Source organism: Larus michahellis, chromosome Z (genome assembly GCF_964199755.1).
Source record: "Larus michahellis chromosome Z, bLarMic1.1, whole genome shotgun sequence".
Taxonomy (NCBI): Eukaryota; Metazoa; Chordata; class Aves; order Charadriiformes; family Laridae; genus Larus; species Larus michahellis.
Window position 1 is genome coordinate 55,620,551 of NC_133930.1, and position 13,357 is coordinate 55,633,907.

General features: G+C 46.7%; 1 protein-coding gene across 6 annotated transcripts in view; it reads right to left on the bottom strand.

Moving 5' to 3' along the window:
• Positions 1 to 13,357, bottom strand: part of PSD3 (pleckstrin and Sec7 domain containing 3) — a 114,840-nt gene that overhangs the window by 63,793 nt on the left and 37,690 nt on the right. For 5 of the 6 annotated variants that reach the window (XM_074571110.1, XM_074571111.1, XM_074571115.1 and 2 more), the window contains 4 exons: positions 6,904 to 7,110; positions 6,719 to 6,799; positions 3,408 to 3,520; positions 493 to 551 (listed from right to left, as the gene is read on the bottom strand). In XM_074571110.1, the coding sequence (XP_074427211.1) occupies positions 493 to 551; positions 3,408 to 3,520; positions 6,719 to 6,799; positions 6,904 to 7,110 (460 nt within the window). Of the gene's footprint in view, positions 1 to 492; positions 552 to 3,407; positions 3,521 to 6,718; positions 6,800 to 6,903; positions 7,111 to 7,365; positions 7,466 to 13,357 lie in introns of those variants that run through there. The other variant, XM_074571114.1, reaches the window with a different exon arrangement.

The window sequence follows — 13,357 nt, forward strand, 5'->3', positions numbered from 1 at the left end:
TTCACCATTACCCTGGCTGAGCAGAACTTTGGTTCCACCAGATCCTTCCCCCTGCCACTGGACGTCTGCAAACTTCACCCTCCTCTTGTGACCTTCCCACCACCTCTTCACCTCCCTCCTTTCTTCTGCCTTTCCAAATGTTTTTACGTACTGGAATGTATATATTGGAAAAGGGAAGCCAACCCCAACCACAGCTTCCCAGGCCAGCTGCTGTAACCAGGGAAGGATAGGAAGCACACCAGAAAGACAGGGGCCTGAAGCCAAGGAGTGCCCTCATACATTATGGAAAAACCAGGCACAATGCCAGGTTTACACATGACTGATCTGGGCATGCTGGAAAGCCCTGTCCAGGATGACAGCCTGAGAGCGCAGCCTTCTCACTGCTGTCTGCAGGGGTGCAGGCCACCAACCAGGGGACTCTGCTGCCAGAAGACCACTTCCTCCAAGCACAGTGTCAATGGGAGCCGTCTACATAAAGCTGTGCATACTCACGTGGCCATGCAGGTCTGTGTTCAGTAGCATCATGGCACACGTGAGACAGTGAACTCCATCTGCAGAAAAAGACATAACCAGAGTCACATGCAAACCCCCAACTGGACCTTTAAGAACAGCTGAAACTGAGCCTTATAGCCTAATTGAGTCTGTTCCCTTAATGAGAATCTGTTTTATCAAGAAATACACATAATTAAATAAATGAACAGTGAGGTCATCCTGCAGCTGCCAAGACAGAACAGCCTTTCTCTCATCTTTTAATGACTGTCAAAACTATCTTGCAGCACCCATGGATGAGGCAAACTAGACAGGAAACCACGCTGTCACCCTTTGCTTGCTAATACCAATACCACAGCCTGAATCAGCTCCCTCTTCTTCATTTATTTCAGGGGAGAAAAGGAAGAGTAGAATAGACCCATTCTTGTGCGCAGCGTGTATACAGCATGGTATCCTATTTTCCTCCCCTTCTGGCCCCTTCCTCATTCAGGGATCAATTAGGCTGAGTTTTGGAGATCTTAAGTCAGCCATTTACGCTGCCTTGGCTCCATATTGGGTAGAGAGTGCTCCAGCAATTTCTAAAGTGGTCCTGTAGCAAAGGCCCTCAACTATGAGCCAGAAGAGACAGATTGTATCCATAGGTACATCCCTGAAGTCACCGTGGCAGACTTAGGAAAGTCAGCGTAGACTATCATTTGCAAAAGTAGACACCAAATTCACATTCCTCATTTCCCAAGAACTCCTTTCAAAACCCTAAATGTATTGGCTGTGCACAAATCCAGATGAAGGTGATGGTGTCCATGGTGCCATTTATCACCTCTGAAAATCCAAATGCCTCTAGCCAGTTTCCAAACATTAGGAATACATTAGGAAAAATATTTTCTCTATTCTCTTGTTCATAAACACCTTCCCTTCTCTCACAGGGGTGTCAAAGACACAGACTCATTTATTAGGGAGATGTACGTAAGAACCGTTGTAGCCGAGTCCAGATAATGACTGTGCACAGCTCCCTCTATGCTGTGAAAGAAAAGGAATGGTGGATGAGGATAGATATATCCCACACTCAATGTGACTATCACACGCTTAAATCTGCACAAGATGAAGCCATTACAAAAAGATGTTCCCCAAAGTAAGGACTATGTTTTCTTAAGATGTTTGCACAGGCCCTAGTACCCAAGCAAGGTGACCAAACTGTAGCAGAGCATGAAATGAGAGAACTAGTATCACTAGCCGTAGTAAGTCTGAAGCAGCTTGAATCTGGGGCTGTGGTGCTTCAGTTCAGGTCTATCTATTTCTCTAGGGAAGCGTGCCCTATCATTTCCAAACCACAAACGCATCCAGAAGATGGAAAAGGGAAAGGGGAAAAGAGAAAGGCAAATGCAATCCTGGATTTCCACTGGATTCTGCAGTGTAGCACTTGACTACTGCCAGTAGAAATACAACGTCAAAATTATGTAGAATCCTGGGCAAAGTCTGCAGGGCTCACTTTACTTAGGCTCAGAAGCAGCAATGTCCCTCCTGCACCCTAGAGTAAAGCTGCCACATCAACACGCAAGTCATTATTGCAATCTGCACATGCACCTATTCTACCTGACTGTCTGTGGTGTCTTGAAACAAGAAAAGCATTAGGAAGAGGACAGAAAGGACATTGTAGAGAGGTTGGTGCTGGTCTCTTCTCACAGGTAATTAGTGATAGAACAAGACAGAATGTCTTTAAGCTGCAACAGGGTAGGTTTAGACTGGACATTAGGAAAAAATTCTTCACAGAAAGAGTGGTCAGACACTGGAACAGGCTGCCCAGGGAGGTGGTGGAGTCACCATCCCTGACTGTGTCTAAGGGTCGTTTAGATGCGGTGTTAGGGGATATGGTGTAGGGGAGAACTTTGTAGAGTGGGGTTGATGGTTGGACTCGATGATCCCAAGGGTCTTTTCCAACCTAAATGGCTCTATGATTCTGTGAAATAGTATGGGAGCAGATCCTGCCTTACAGCTACCTATTCCCATCCCTGGCATGCCAGCCAGTGAAGCTGAACAGACACAAAGTAGACAAACATCACTTCACCGCAACAGGGGCAGGTCACAAAGCAAGGAGTAAGGAAGTGTGGCAGTACCTCCAAGTGCAGCAGCTCCTTCTCGCTTACATTTGAGACTAAAGGCATAGTTTAGCCTGTGTTTATTTTCTTTCTTGCCCTCCTCCCTTTCTCGCATGTGATCAGCCTGCGCCGCAATCACAGGGCCACATGACTCTGCCAGTGTGGCTCACTGAATGCAGCAGCTATGCCAGCGGACAGTTTGTCCTCTTCTCCAATGCCAGCTTTCTCAGGTTTGATCAGTGTGCTTGTTTGTTTCCCCCATCCATTTCCAAAATGACTGAAAACATTGGCAAGGAGGCAGCACTCCAACTGATGTTAGCTAGTCGAGATAATCTAGATACAGCACCCAAAATTCACCCCCACAACTGGCAAGAACTTGCATGCCTGCTGCCAGTGCATGCAGAGAAACAGGCACTGAATGGAACATGGAAAGTGAACAGCTTCTTTTCCACCTGACATGGGACCTATTCTCTTCCATGTGTGTGTAGCCAGAGTACAGGTACACACACACACACACACAGACACACACAGAGGAAGTCAGCAAGACCAGAAACCACAACTGAGGACATTCAAATTTGGAGATGCTACAACTGAGCATTTACACTGAGAAAGTCCAAACACCTTTCCTGACTGGGGATATATACATTTTTTTACTGCCTTACCACGATTATGTGTGGAGAATGTGGACAGTTTCAGTGCTCACCACAAGCGTGGCACAGCAATTACATACCTTCGGTTCCCAGGTACACACCATACATGCTATTGAAGGCAAGAAGGAAGGAAGAGGGAGACAAGCAAAAACCTTTGTATCAGAAACAAAGTTACCTTGAGAAGAAATGGTGTTTGGGTTGCACTGGTAGTATCTGCTGGAGAAGTGGATTAAAACTCTCTCTCGTTCCTGAGTTTCTCCAATAAGTGAAAAGGCTTTAAAGAAAGTCCTAAAAGAAGTGCAGAAAAAGGTGAAATTAAAGTCATCAATCTTTACTTGCCTCACACAGCACACAAAGCAAAATACACTTTAGAGCAAGAAGTACATAAGTGCACAGCAGACATTTCGTTCTAAGAAGCCTTTCTAGGAAAACAGGCTATTATCCCATGTGCAGTTAATCCCAACATTATAGTAAATGAAGCAGGAGTTAAATTACCACTGGTCCCAGCCATGGAATATACAAACTAATAAGCAATTACACCATTTGAAAGAGCTGTTCTTACTTTTAACTTTTTTATTTTCTTTGGGGAAGTATCTGGAGCAGGGGTTGTTTATGCATGACAGACACTCAGGGTGTTCTCTGTACTTTTCTTACTGTGTGTCACCCCTGCACATTTTAACTTATTAGTATTCCCATCCAAAGCAGAGGAGCTGCTCCAGGCAGTGAAGTCACGCAGGTGCACTGCAGATTCAGAACCCACACCAAATGTGCAGACCTCCTTCTGGAGAGTCACCTATCAGAGAGGCCAGGACACACCAGACACCTTGCAGATGGCAGTGCATCTACCTGACCTGCAGAAAACATCTGGGGAAAAGGGCAGAGGAGTCGCAAAGTCTCCCACTGAGCTTCAACAGCTGGAGGGGCAACCCAGACCTCCTGGGTTCCTGCTCATGACAGTCCAGGGCGCAGGGCTGGTGCACACCAGGGCATGCTCGTTAGACACAACCTGCAAGCCTCTGTAAAGAGGTGGGACACACACACACTTTGACTCTTCATCCAACACTTAACCACCCTGCCTCTTAACCATGACGCCATTCTTCCTGCTTGAAAAACTCGCCTCACAGCCAAAGAACTTCTGCACTTCCCAAAACCCCCACATCCTGGAGCCAAGAGATGACCTCAGCAGTATCAGCCTACACTCATTTGTAAGGATGCTTCTAAGAAAAGCCTGAAAACACGAATCTCCTGGGTCCAAAGCAAGACGGCATACAAAATGAGTGCCTAATAGACAATTTTTAAATACCCCATGAGGCTGAAACTAACACTAGATCTGTGAGGTGTGGAATATGTTGCTGGAACATTCACATCTATCTAGCCTGGACAAATAAACATTAATTTTTTCTCTTTGATCTAAGGTCAGAAATGGGCTGTACTTGCAACGATCTCACACCCATACAGAGTGTGATCTGCCTGGTAATAACTTAATTTCACATGTAACGTATTGCAAATAACCCTATTCACAAGTAGATACAACTGAGTGTTTGCAGGGTTTCTCTTCCCTTCCTACCTCATGCCCCCATGGCACATTTTGACAACTATCCATCTTTCCTCCTCCTCCAGCTCAGGCTCTTTTCTGCGACACCCCCTGTCCCCATGCTAGGCACTACTGACCTACACCCCTTCTTCCCCTTTACCCCGCTGGAAACCAGCTCAGAGAGGCAACTAATGAAACAACATTTACTAAATAAACAAGGCAGGTTCCTTGCTCTCAGAGCACGATGCTGCGGCCAAGGGCCACAGGGGCAAGTTTCTGCCCACCAGGAGGGCCAGGATGGACTCTGAGAGGGGCTGGAGCAGTGGTCCCACCTTCTCCTCTCCTGTGGTCCTGTGGAGGATGTGAGAGATGCACTCCAGAGATGCACAGGCTATGTGGGTCCAGGGTGTGGAAGCAGAGCAGGACGATGAAGAAATAATGCTCCCCATGTCCCAAACTTGCCACCAACAGTGACATGCACTGCACAATGGCCTCACACAGCCTGGGGGTAAGGGGTGGGGGGTGTTGCATGGGTCTCGGCTGCCGCCATGGGCTCCAAAATGCTTAACAAACCACAGCTTGTCAGTGAGCCAGCAGCAACAGGGCGGTTACCTCTCTCTGCAAGCGTGAGGCAGCACGCCTAGGCTCACCCACACGTCGGGACGATGCTCTGTCCCCGGCCTCTGCTATGTGTGCAGGGCATGCAGCCAGCAGTCACCACGGCTACTCTGCAACCTCAGCAAACCACTGCCGTGTCTAAGTCCCACATGAGCCACGGCATATTTTAGAGAAGGTCATGACTATTAATATTAACAGGAGATCTACCGGGAGCAGAGACCTCCTAAATATGTGCCACTAAGCAATTAGGTGTTGGATTTCACAATTTAAAAGATGGGTATATTTAGCATCGCGCTTCAGGGCTGCTAAAACCCGGAAGGAGCAGCAGACCTCCCACCACCCTAGCTGCTCCCGCCCTGTGCTGAGTGGGTGCTCCAGCTTGGCTCTGATATGATCGCCCTGCCATGGGAGCAGCCAGTTCACTCTTCCACGGGCACGTTTCCTTTCCACCACCTTCAGCAGGCAGGACTCTGGGTTTTCCTTGGGGTCTGCCACAGTGTCCTGGAGTCAGATCCCTGGGAAAATGCATTTGCAAGGGGACTGGCACCTCCTGGTTTTGTATCAGTAGCAAAAACCGATAATCCACTTGAGTAACCTCAGCCAGATGATTTAAACTCACTTTAAATTCTTTTAAATACCAGAACACCAGCAACCATACTAACAGGCCACTGCTACACAAACTTGGTGCTTTGCCTCCTAAGAAAAAAAATACTGAAAACAAACATTGTTTAGGCTTAACTTCAGTGTAAAAAAGGAAGGAAAATTGAAGGGCTGGATTTTCAAACACCCACGCTGGCAGCTACCAAACTCTCAACGGCATTTTCCACGTGGAAGCTTTTGCTGTTCTGCACATTTTTGGGTGCCTCAGAGAGACACAGTGAGGAGGGCTGCTGAGCCACATCAAACCCCGGCCCTGGATTTGTGTACTGCAGCCGGGCAGAGCAAGTTCCACAAGGCATCGGCCAAAAAGTCTGTGCAGCTCAGGTGCGAGCAGCACCTTCATTCCCCAGCAGCACCTGGCAGACGACAAGTCCCCTGTTTACTGAGTGACTGTACATTTTACATTACTCCACCTCCTCTGCATCAAGGACCATCTCCTCTAAGCAGGTCCACCCAAAGACTTCCCTCTCCAGGAAATGCCACCACTCCAACAGCACTCTGGAGTACGGCAGCATGCCAAGACAAACAGAAGAGAAAAGCTCTGTCACAAAAACGCGTCACATTCCTCTCTCCACCCCCTTAAGCCTCCACAGGACAACTGCTTTAATCAGGACAACACAGCAAACAGGACCATTACTAAAACAAGAACATAAGGTCAGCAAACGGGCACGTACCTGAGTGAGCAGTCCAGCGTCATGCCTGTGAAGTCAAAAAACTTAAGGTATTCTTCGGCCACAAGCTTGCTGAATTCGTTGCTTTAAACAAACGAATAAATAAGTAAAGGTTATCACTTGAGAGTGAACCCCTCCAGCACCAGCAAGAAAATCAATGTGGCCAAAGGCCTCATATCAGCACGTACTTTTTACCCAAATGCTTTGCCACATCAGAGCGTTTGAATCTGTCCAGATGGTAAAGACGCTTAGCCAGGCGCCTGGCTGCTTCCAAATTGCTGCTGCTGCCATTGCTGAGATCGTGGCCAAGGGCTCCGGTGGCATCTTTCTCCTGAAGTTCATTGCTCCCCATGGCAGCACTGGAGTCTAACACCATATTCTGCAGTTCAGCATTGCTATGAGACAGAAAGAACATGGAAAGAAGAAAAAAAGATGACATTACAGTTTCAAGAAGGATTTAATTCCTCTTAGAATAGAAGGCAATTAATGCTACAGAGGCAAGATTACACAATATAGCAAATTCTGCTTAACTGAAGGAGCTGTGTAGAATGGGGACATTTATTTAGCAGTCATCAGAGGTTAAGAGAGTTGAACACAGAGACCCAAATATGGGCTTCCCAGACAAGAAATACATTCTGCTCTGCACTCACCTTCTGAGTGTGCTGAGTGTCCACAATTTGTGCTCACTTCACAGAGAGATGTTTGCTATTATCAGACTACAACTGCACCTGACGACATTGGCTCCTCATCTGCTTCTTGCACTAGTATTTTTTAACCCAATCACTTGCTTGGCTTGAAGGGGTCTCTGTAAAAGTAGGCCATTAGCCATTTTCCGGGTAAAAAGGCAGTGAGCAAGACAGGGTGTTCAGTAGCTGCAAGCTGACTCTGCACAAGTCCCTTCCTCATTCTTCCCCAGTTGTCCTGGAAACAATACAACTCCCCAAATCTAAAATAACATCCACAGAAGTCTCAGTGGATTCTGTGCCGCCCATGAGCAGTGGGCATCCCGTGGGGAGGCACCACTAGAAAAATCAGGATTCGGAGCAAGGAACCCAGTTTGGGGAATCAGAGAGATGCAAGCCACCCAGGCCAGCCTGGAGAACTGCTTGCTTTCCCCCTGCTCCCTCATGGTGGCAATAATTTCCCTCACCGGCTGCTCAAACTCAGGATGTTCCGCATGGCAATCCCAGGGCACTTTACATAAATCATGCATTTATAGATTCCTCCCACCTCTACTACAGTAGGAAAGCTCTGGCTGAGCTATGTGCCTGCTTTGCTTCTCCCCTCAAAGAGACAAGAGCTCTCCACACCACAAAGTGCACCCCCACATACACACCCCTGCACACAGGCAAGCTTTTCACTTTGGAAAAGCTTTTCTCTGACATTGCCATGAAATTCCTGCAAAATCTCAGCTCTGTGTATGTGTGTGCATGCATGACAGCATTTCTATTAAAAAAAAATACTATACAGAAATTCCTTCCACTAAATCCTCATTTACACAGGGCTAATGAACAATCAGCAGGGGTCATATGCAGGGCAGATATGACTGGAATGAGTTAAAGATGATTTTAAACACCACACTTCAACATACCATGGTTTCATACACCACTGTAATCTTCAAGCTTGACAAGCCATGGTTAGAACAACCGATCACTGCGCTCCAGTAACAATTATCTAGCCATTTACTGAAATGTCTGCTAGCCACTTATTAACCCTTTAAAGATGGGATTTTCATATACTGTGAGCTTAAAATAAAAATCCTTGCTATTCTGCATGCCGCCTTCCACACAAATCATCACCTGTGCTCTCTATGGTTTAAGAGAATGAGGTTTGAGGTGCTCCTACAGGAAGGAGACTTGCCCATTTCACCTCTGTTTCGATCCCCCTAGTGCTGCTACAACATCGAAAGTATCACACATCCACACTGTCAGTGCAACTTTTTTTATCAAGTGTTGGGGAAAACAGACATCTAGCCTGCTCCTACAGGTACTGGGGATTTGATTTTGCATTTATTTCAGGGTGAATAATAAGGTGCTATAACAAAAGGGCCTCAGTGTCAGTGCTCTAGCACGGACTTAATACTGCAAATACAATTCCAACAGCATTAACATCACTGATCACCAGCTAACATAAGAAACAAAAAACACCCCTCCTGATACTGCTGTTGTGGGAAATGCCTCCTCAGCCTTTTCCAAAAGCACTAGCCAATGTCTGAAATTCCCTAGATTTGGTCTACTAAAAACTTGTGAAGAAAGCAAACAAAGGTGAGACTGGTTTCAAATTCCCAGCTCTAACAATTGACAAGAGGAAAGGATAACTAGGTGAGCTATCACATCTATGGAGCCTTCCATGTACAAATGCTGCTTCAAAAGCCATGCCAACTTGTAGCGCCTCGCTCATAAATCACAGCCTTGTTTCACCACTGCTCTTTATTAAAGGCAATATTTATAGCCCTGAAAGATGGCCAAAGCTGACAAGAAACATCTGCACCCTGCTATGAACCAGTGCACTACGAGTCTCAACGTTACCGCAAACCACCGTAAGTTTAGAAGAAAGGAAGTGCCAGCATCTGCCACTTAGTGAAATAAACAGTACGGCAGCTCCCAGCTTCTGTTTTGCCTCTCAGAGCCGCAGGCTGGATGTGAAGAACACCCAGCAAGAAGGAGAGTGTGCTCTCTGCTCACCAAAACTAGCCAACAAGGCTGCATAAGAAACCTTATCTTCCAACCTCCCTGATTTAAAACTTTATCCCAACCAGGGCTCCCTGTACATGTAACAGATCGAAGAATAAGGAATGCTTCTTTCAGTTATTCCGAAAGTTAATCAGCTTATTACTTAATAGGTACAAGAAGGCAATCAGATCAACAATATACGTTGTCTGTAACATAAGCCTCTTGTTCAGGGAAAATACCAGATTGTTAACATTAAAGTGAGACTTCAGTTCTCAAGTTTTTCAGGTGGTGAGAAGACTCAATGCCCACGTCACTGAAGACTTAGGAAATACAGGCACTCTGTGAATGACTACTGCAAGCCGCTCTCTGGACAGATCATTTTAGCAGGGTCCGGGGGAGTGTTCCTCAGGGGAAAGGCTGACATCTTTTCTCACTCCAAGTCTCTCCAGGTGCACCATTTTCATTCTGTGCCTCAGTTTCCCCAGCTGCTGAACACAGATAATAATACTTGCCTCCCTCTGTAAAGTGCTTATAATGGACTCTAATCAAGGGCTAGGAGCAACCAAGGCTACAAATAGGTCAGTCTTCTGCAGTCTACAAGTTCTACACATAAAGAGTCCACAGCAGCATTATCAGCTAAACAGAACCAAGAAAGGGCTTTGTGATGCAGAGCAAGACTGGACACGGATTTCTCATGCAGCTTTACTCTTTATCACATAAAAATGAGAAACCTCCGCTGACAAAAGTAGGCTGAAAATGTAATAGATTATATTCCCCCTAATCCTGGATTCAAGGCCAAAAGGGACTGCAACCATACTACTGGTAATTGCCTGTACAGCCATGGCTGCTGATTTTCATCCAGAGACTCTTACATTAATCTCTGCTATCGGAAAACACAGGAAACAGAAGCTACAACAAACCAGACCCCTTTAGTCTCACAGTGCATGAGCTGCGGGCAGAAACCAGGCCCTTAGACCTCCTTATTTCTATCTCCAGCAATGCCCTCCTGACACATCCTCCCTCCTGCCAAAGCATCCCCCAAAAGGTTCACAGTGAATGCACATAGGCTATGACTGCCATATCCAGCAGAAATTAAAGCAATTCAATAAACAGCTGCTATGGTAAATTCAATACCTTCTAACAGCAGCAGCCGTCTCTCCACGCTCGCGGATGAAATGCAGGCAGACTGTAACATCTGTAAAGCTGGTTTCCCGTAACACACCGTAACAGCTAGGCAGAGTCTGAAACATTTTATACCATTTTCTTCGCTTATTCCATTATTGACAAGGTCTATAGTGATTTAGCTCCCAATACCAAGATATCTCAATCGTATTACGCTCAGCACTTAGCACATTTGATCTGTTTAAGAATATTCTAGATTCACTTATTCCCCCCCACCCCCATCCTGGGTTTCACCAAAATTTAAACCCTCCACAGCAACATATGGTTGGGGAATGGCTGCAACTTCCAGACAAAAACAGAACAAGGCCAGTAACATAATGGTGAGGATACAGGCACCTCATATCTCAGTGGTCCACTCTCCTAGTCTCCTAGGCTGCAACTGGAAACCTCGGCATGAGTAACTGCAGTTTCAGGTGTCTTAAACCTTAGGATACTCTTCATTTTTTAGCAAACCCATGGGGAAAAAAAAATTACCTGGTTTGTCCCAAGGAGGAAAAGCATGTTAGCATTTTGCTTTACAGGAGAAGAGCTCAGATCCAGCACAAAGCAACGGCCCCAGCTGCTAACATGGAGAAGAGTTTGCAGTTGACACTGAGTGGCAAGGTGTGACAACTCAGCCTAAGTGCTGTCCCCTCACAGCCCAGACACATCAGTGATCCCAGCTCATCACTGTCTGCAGCTCTTGCCGGCCTGAAGCACGGCATACGCTCTGTGGCACACAGTCTCCCCTGGACGCACATGGGGCCCTTCCCTGAGGAAATCTAATCCATCCGGCATGTATATCTGGAGGGAGTGCACTGGATGCACGGATTTCAGGGGGAGCTTGGATGAGACAGGGCTGGGACCTTCCCGGCTCTTTTTAGAAAGAGAGAAGGAGAAAACAGGAGGAAACCAAACTTTTTCTCTCAAATAAATCTGCACGCCTTTAACATCAGCTTTACTTCAAGGCAAGCTAAAAGTCAGGCATTTGCCAGCAAAGCCCATCAGAGCAAAATGCAGCAATGATTAAAAATAAGGAAGGGTGGAGAGGCGTTCTGGCATGCTGAAGCTAGGGCCAGAACAAATATTGTTTTCAGCAGGGGTAAAGCATCTGCCAGGGAGCCACGCTGGGGCTGATAATCACCCTCTGCAACACTGTGCTGGCCCTGTTGTTTTAAATGCCTTCACTCCAAGCCGCCTTCTCCTCTTGGTTCTGAAACAGAGGACACCATCCCCTCAACTATAACCACCAACTCTGGCTGTGAAAAGCATGCGCTATTTCTAATTCAACAGCCCCTCAGCAGCAGCTCTCACCTCACAGCATGGCAGGGACATCAGAAAGGCAGAAGCACTCAGATACCCCTGACACCAGCCTAGACTGCAGGGGAGCAGACTTCCCTCTGTGAAAAGTCCTGCCCTGACAGAACGAATCCCTGCCCTACAACTCTTAAGAGAGACATGGATGCTCAGGCAATTCCACATTTCAGAGCTGACCAGAAATGATCAGTGGCACAGGCTGAATGTCGTTTCAGAGAGCTGAAAAGCCATGCTTGAACTGCCTGCCTCTGAAAGGAGTAGCCCCACTGGAGAAAGCAAAGAAATCCCGGCAGCACTGGGACATGATGAGTCAGTTCCTGCTACAAATGACCGACCACACAGACAGGCTGGGAATAGCTCTGCTGCAGCTTTGCTGCAGTTCTGAACCAGCTTCTTTGGGGCCAGGAGAGAGCGAGCACAAAATCACGTCAAGCAACGATTTACCTTGCCAGTTACCTCCAGCTCCAGGGCTCTTCCAAGATACCACTGTAGGAAGGGGAGAAAAATAATAAAAATAAAGATAATGCCCTTTCCTAGCAGATGACTCACTGTGCTATTTTACTCCGAACAGTTTAAGCAGCTTTGAAGTCCTACGTATGGATTCTCTTCAAAGACACACTTTGAAGTAGATCCCTCTTTGAGGACTGACACAGCTGCACTTTGCTGCAACTCAATTCAGTGGGTGTCTCACGAGCACAGCATCAGCCAGGACACATGAAGGGAGGATGGTTTCTACAACCCAGAGTACCCACTGAGGATCCATTGAAAAGCACCTCTACCTTGTCATGTCACACAGAGAGAAGCAAAGTAAAAAATAAACAAACAAGCCCTGTAATCTCCTATTGGTTATCAATAAAATGCATATGCAAAGTTAATTTCAGGGGCTGAAATGCACGATGCTGCTTAAAAATAACCTCTTGCTCCCTGTAATCATCTGCCTTTTTCTTTGATTAAAAGAATTCCTGCTGACCGTAAATAGGGAGCTAACAGCTAAAGCGTTAGAAAATGCCGTTTCTGGTAGGCTTGCATTACAGCAAATGCAAATGCTATAGTTACGGGATCCCAGCAGTAGGACAAAAAGTCCCACCACACGCAGGGACAGGATTGCAGCCCTTCCAAGATACAGCGTGTCCTTTATTACACAGACACGCTGGCCTGTTGCCACCTGAAGTACAAATGTTTGCTAAAAATACTTCAGGTTTGATTCCCTTGCAACCTCAGGCTCCTTACATTGCTGTGGCGGGGGTTAGCAATGGCAAAGGGAATATCACCACATTAATGCCCCCACACCTAGAAAGTGAAAACCTGGCCCTTGCCACAGAGGGTGTCCACGGGCTCCCCCCGCAATGGATATTTCTGACAGATGCACTGACGTAGAGACCAGTCTCTTGGATACATCAGGATAATTCCATGCTCAGGATCTGGCCCACCTGCCCCCAGACATGAGCAAAAACCAGACCCAAAGAATACATTGCACACCCGTAACCTCAGA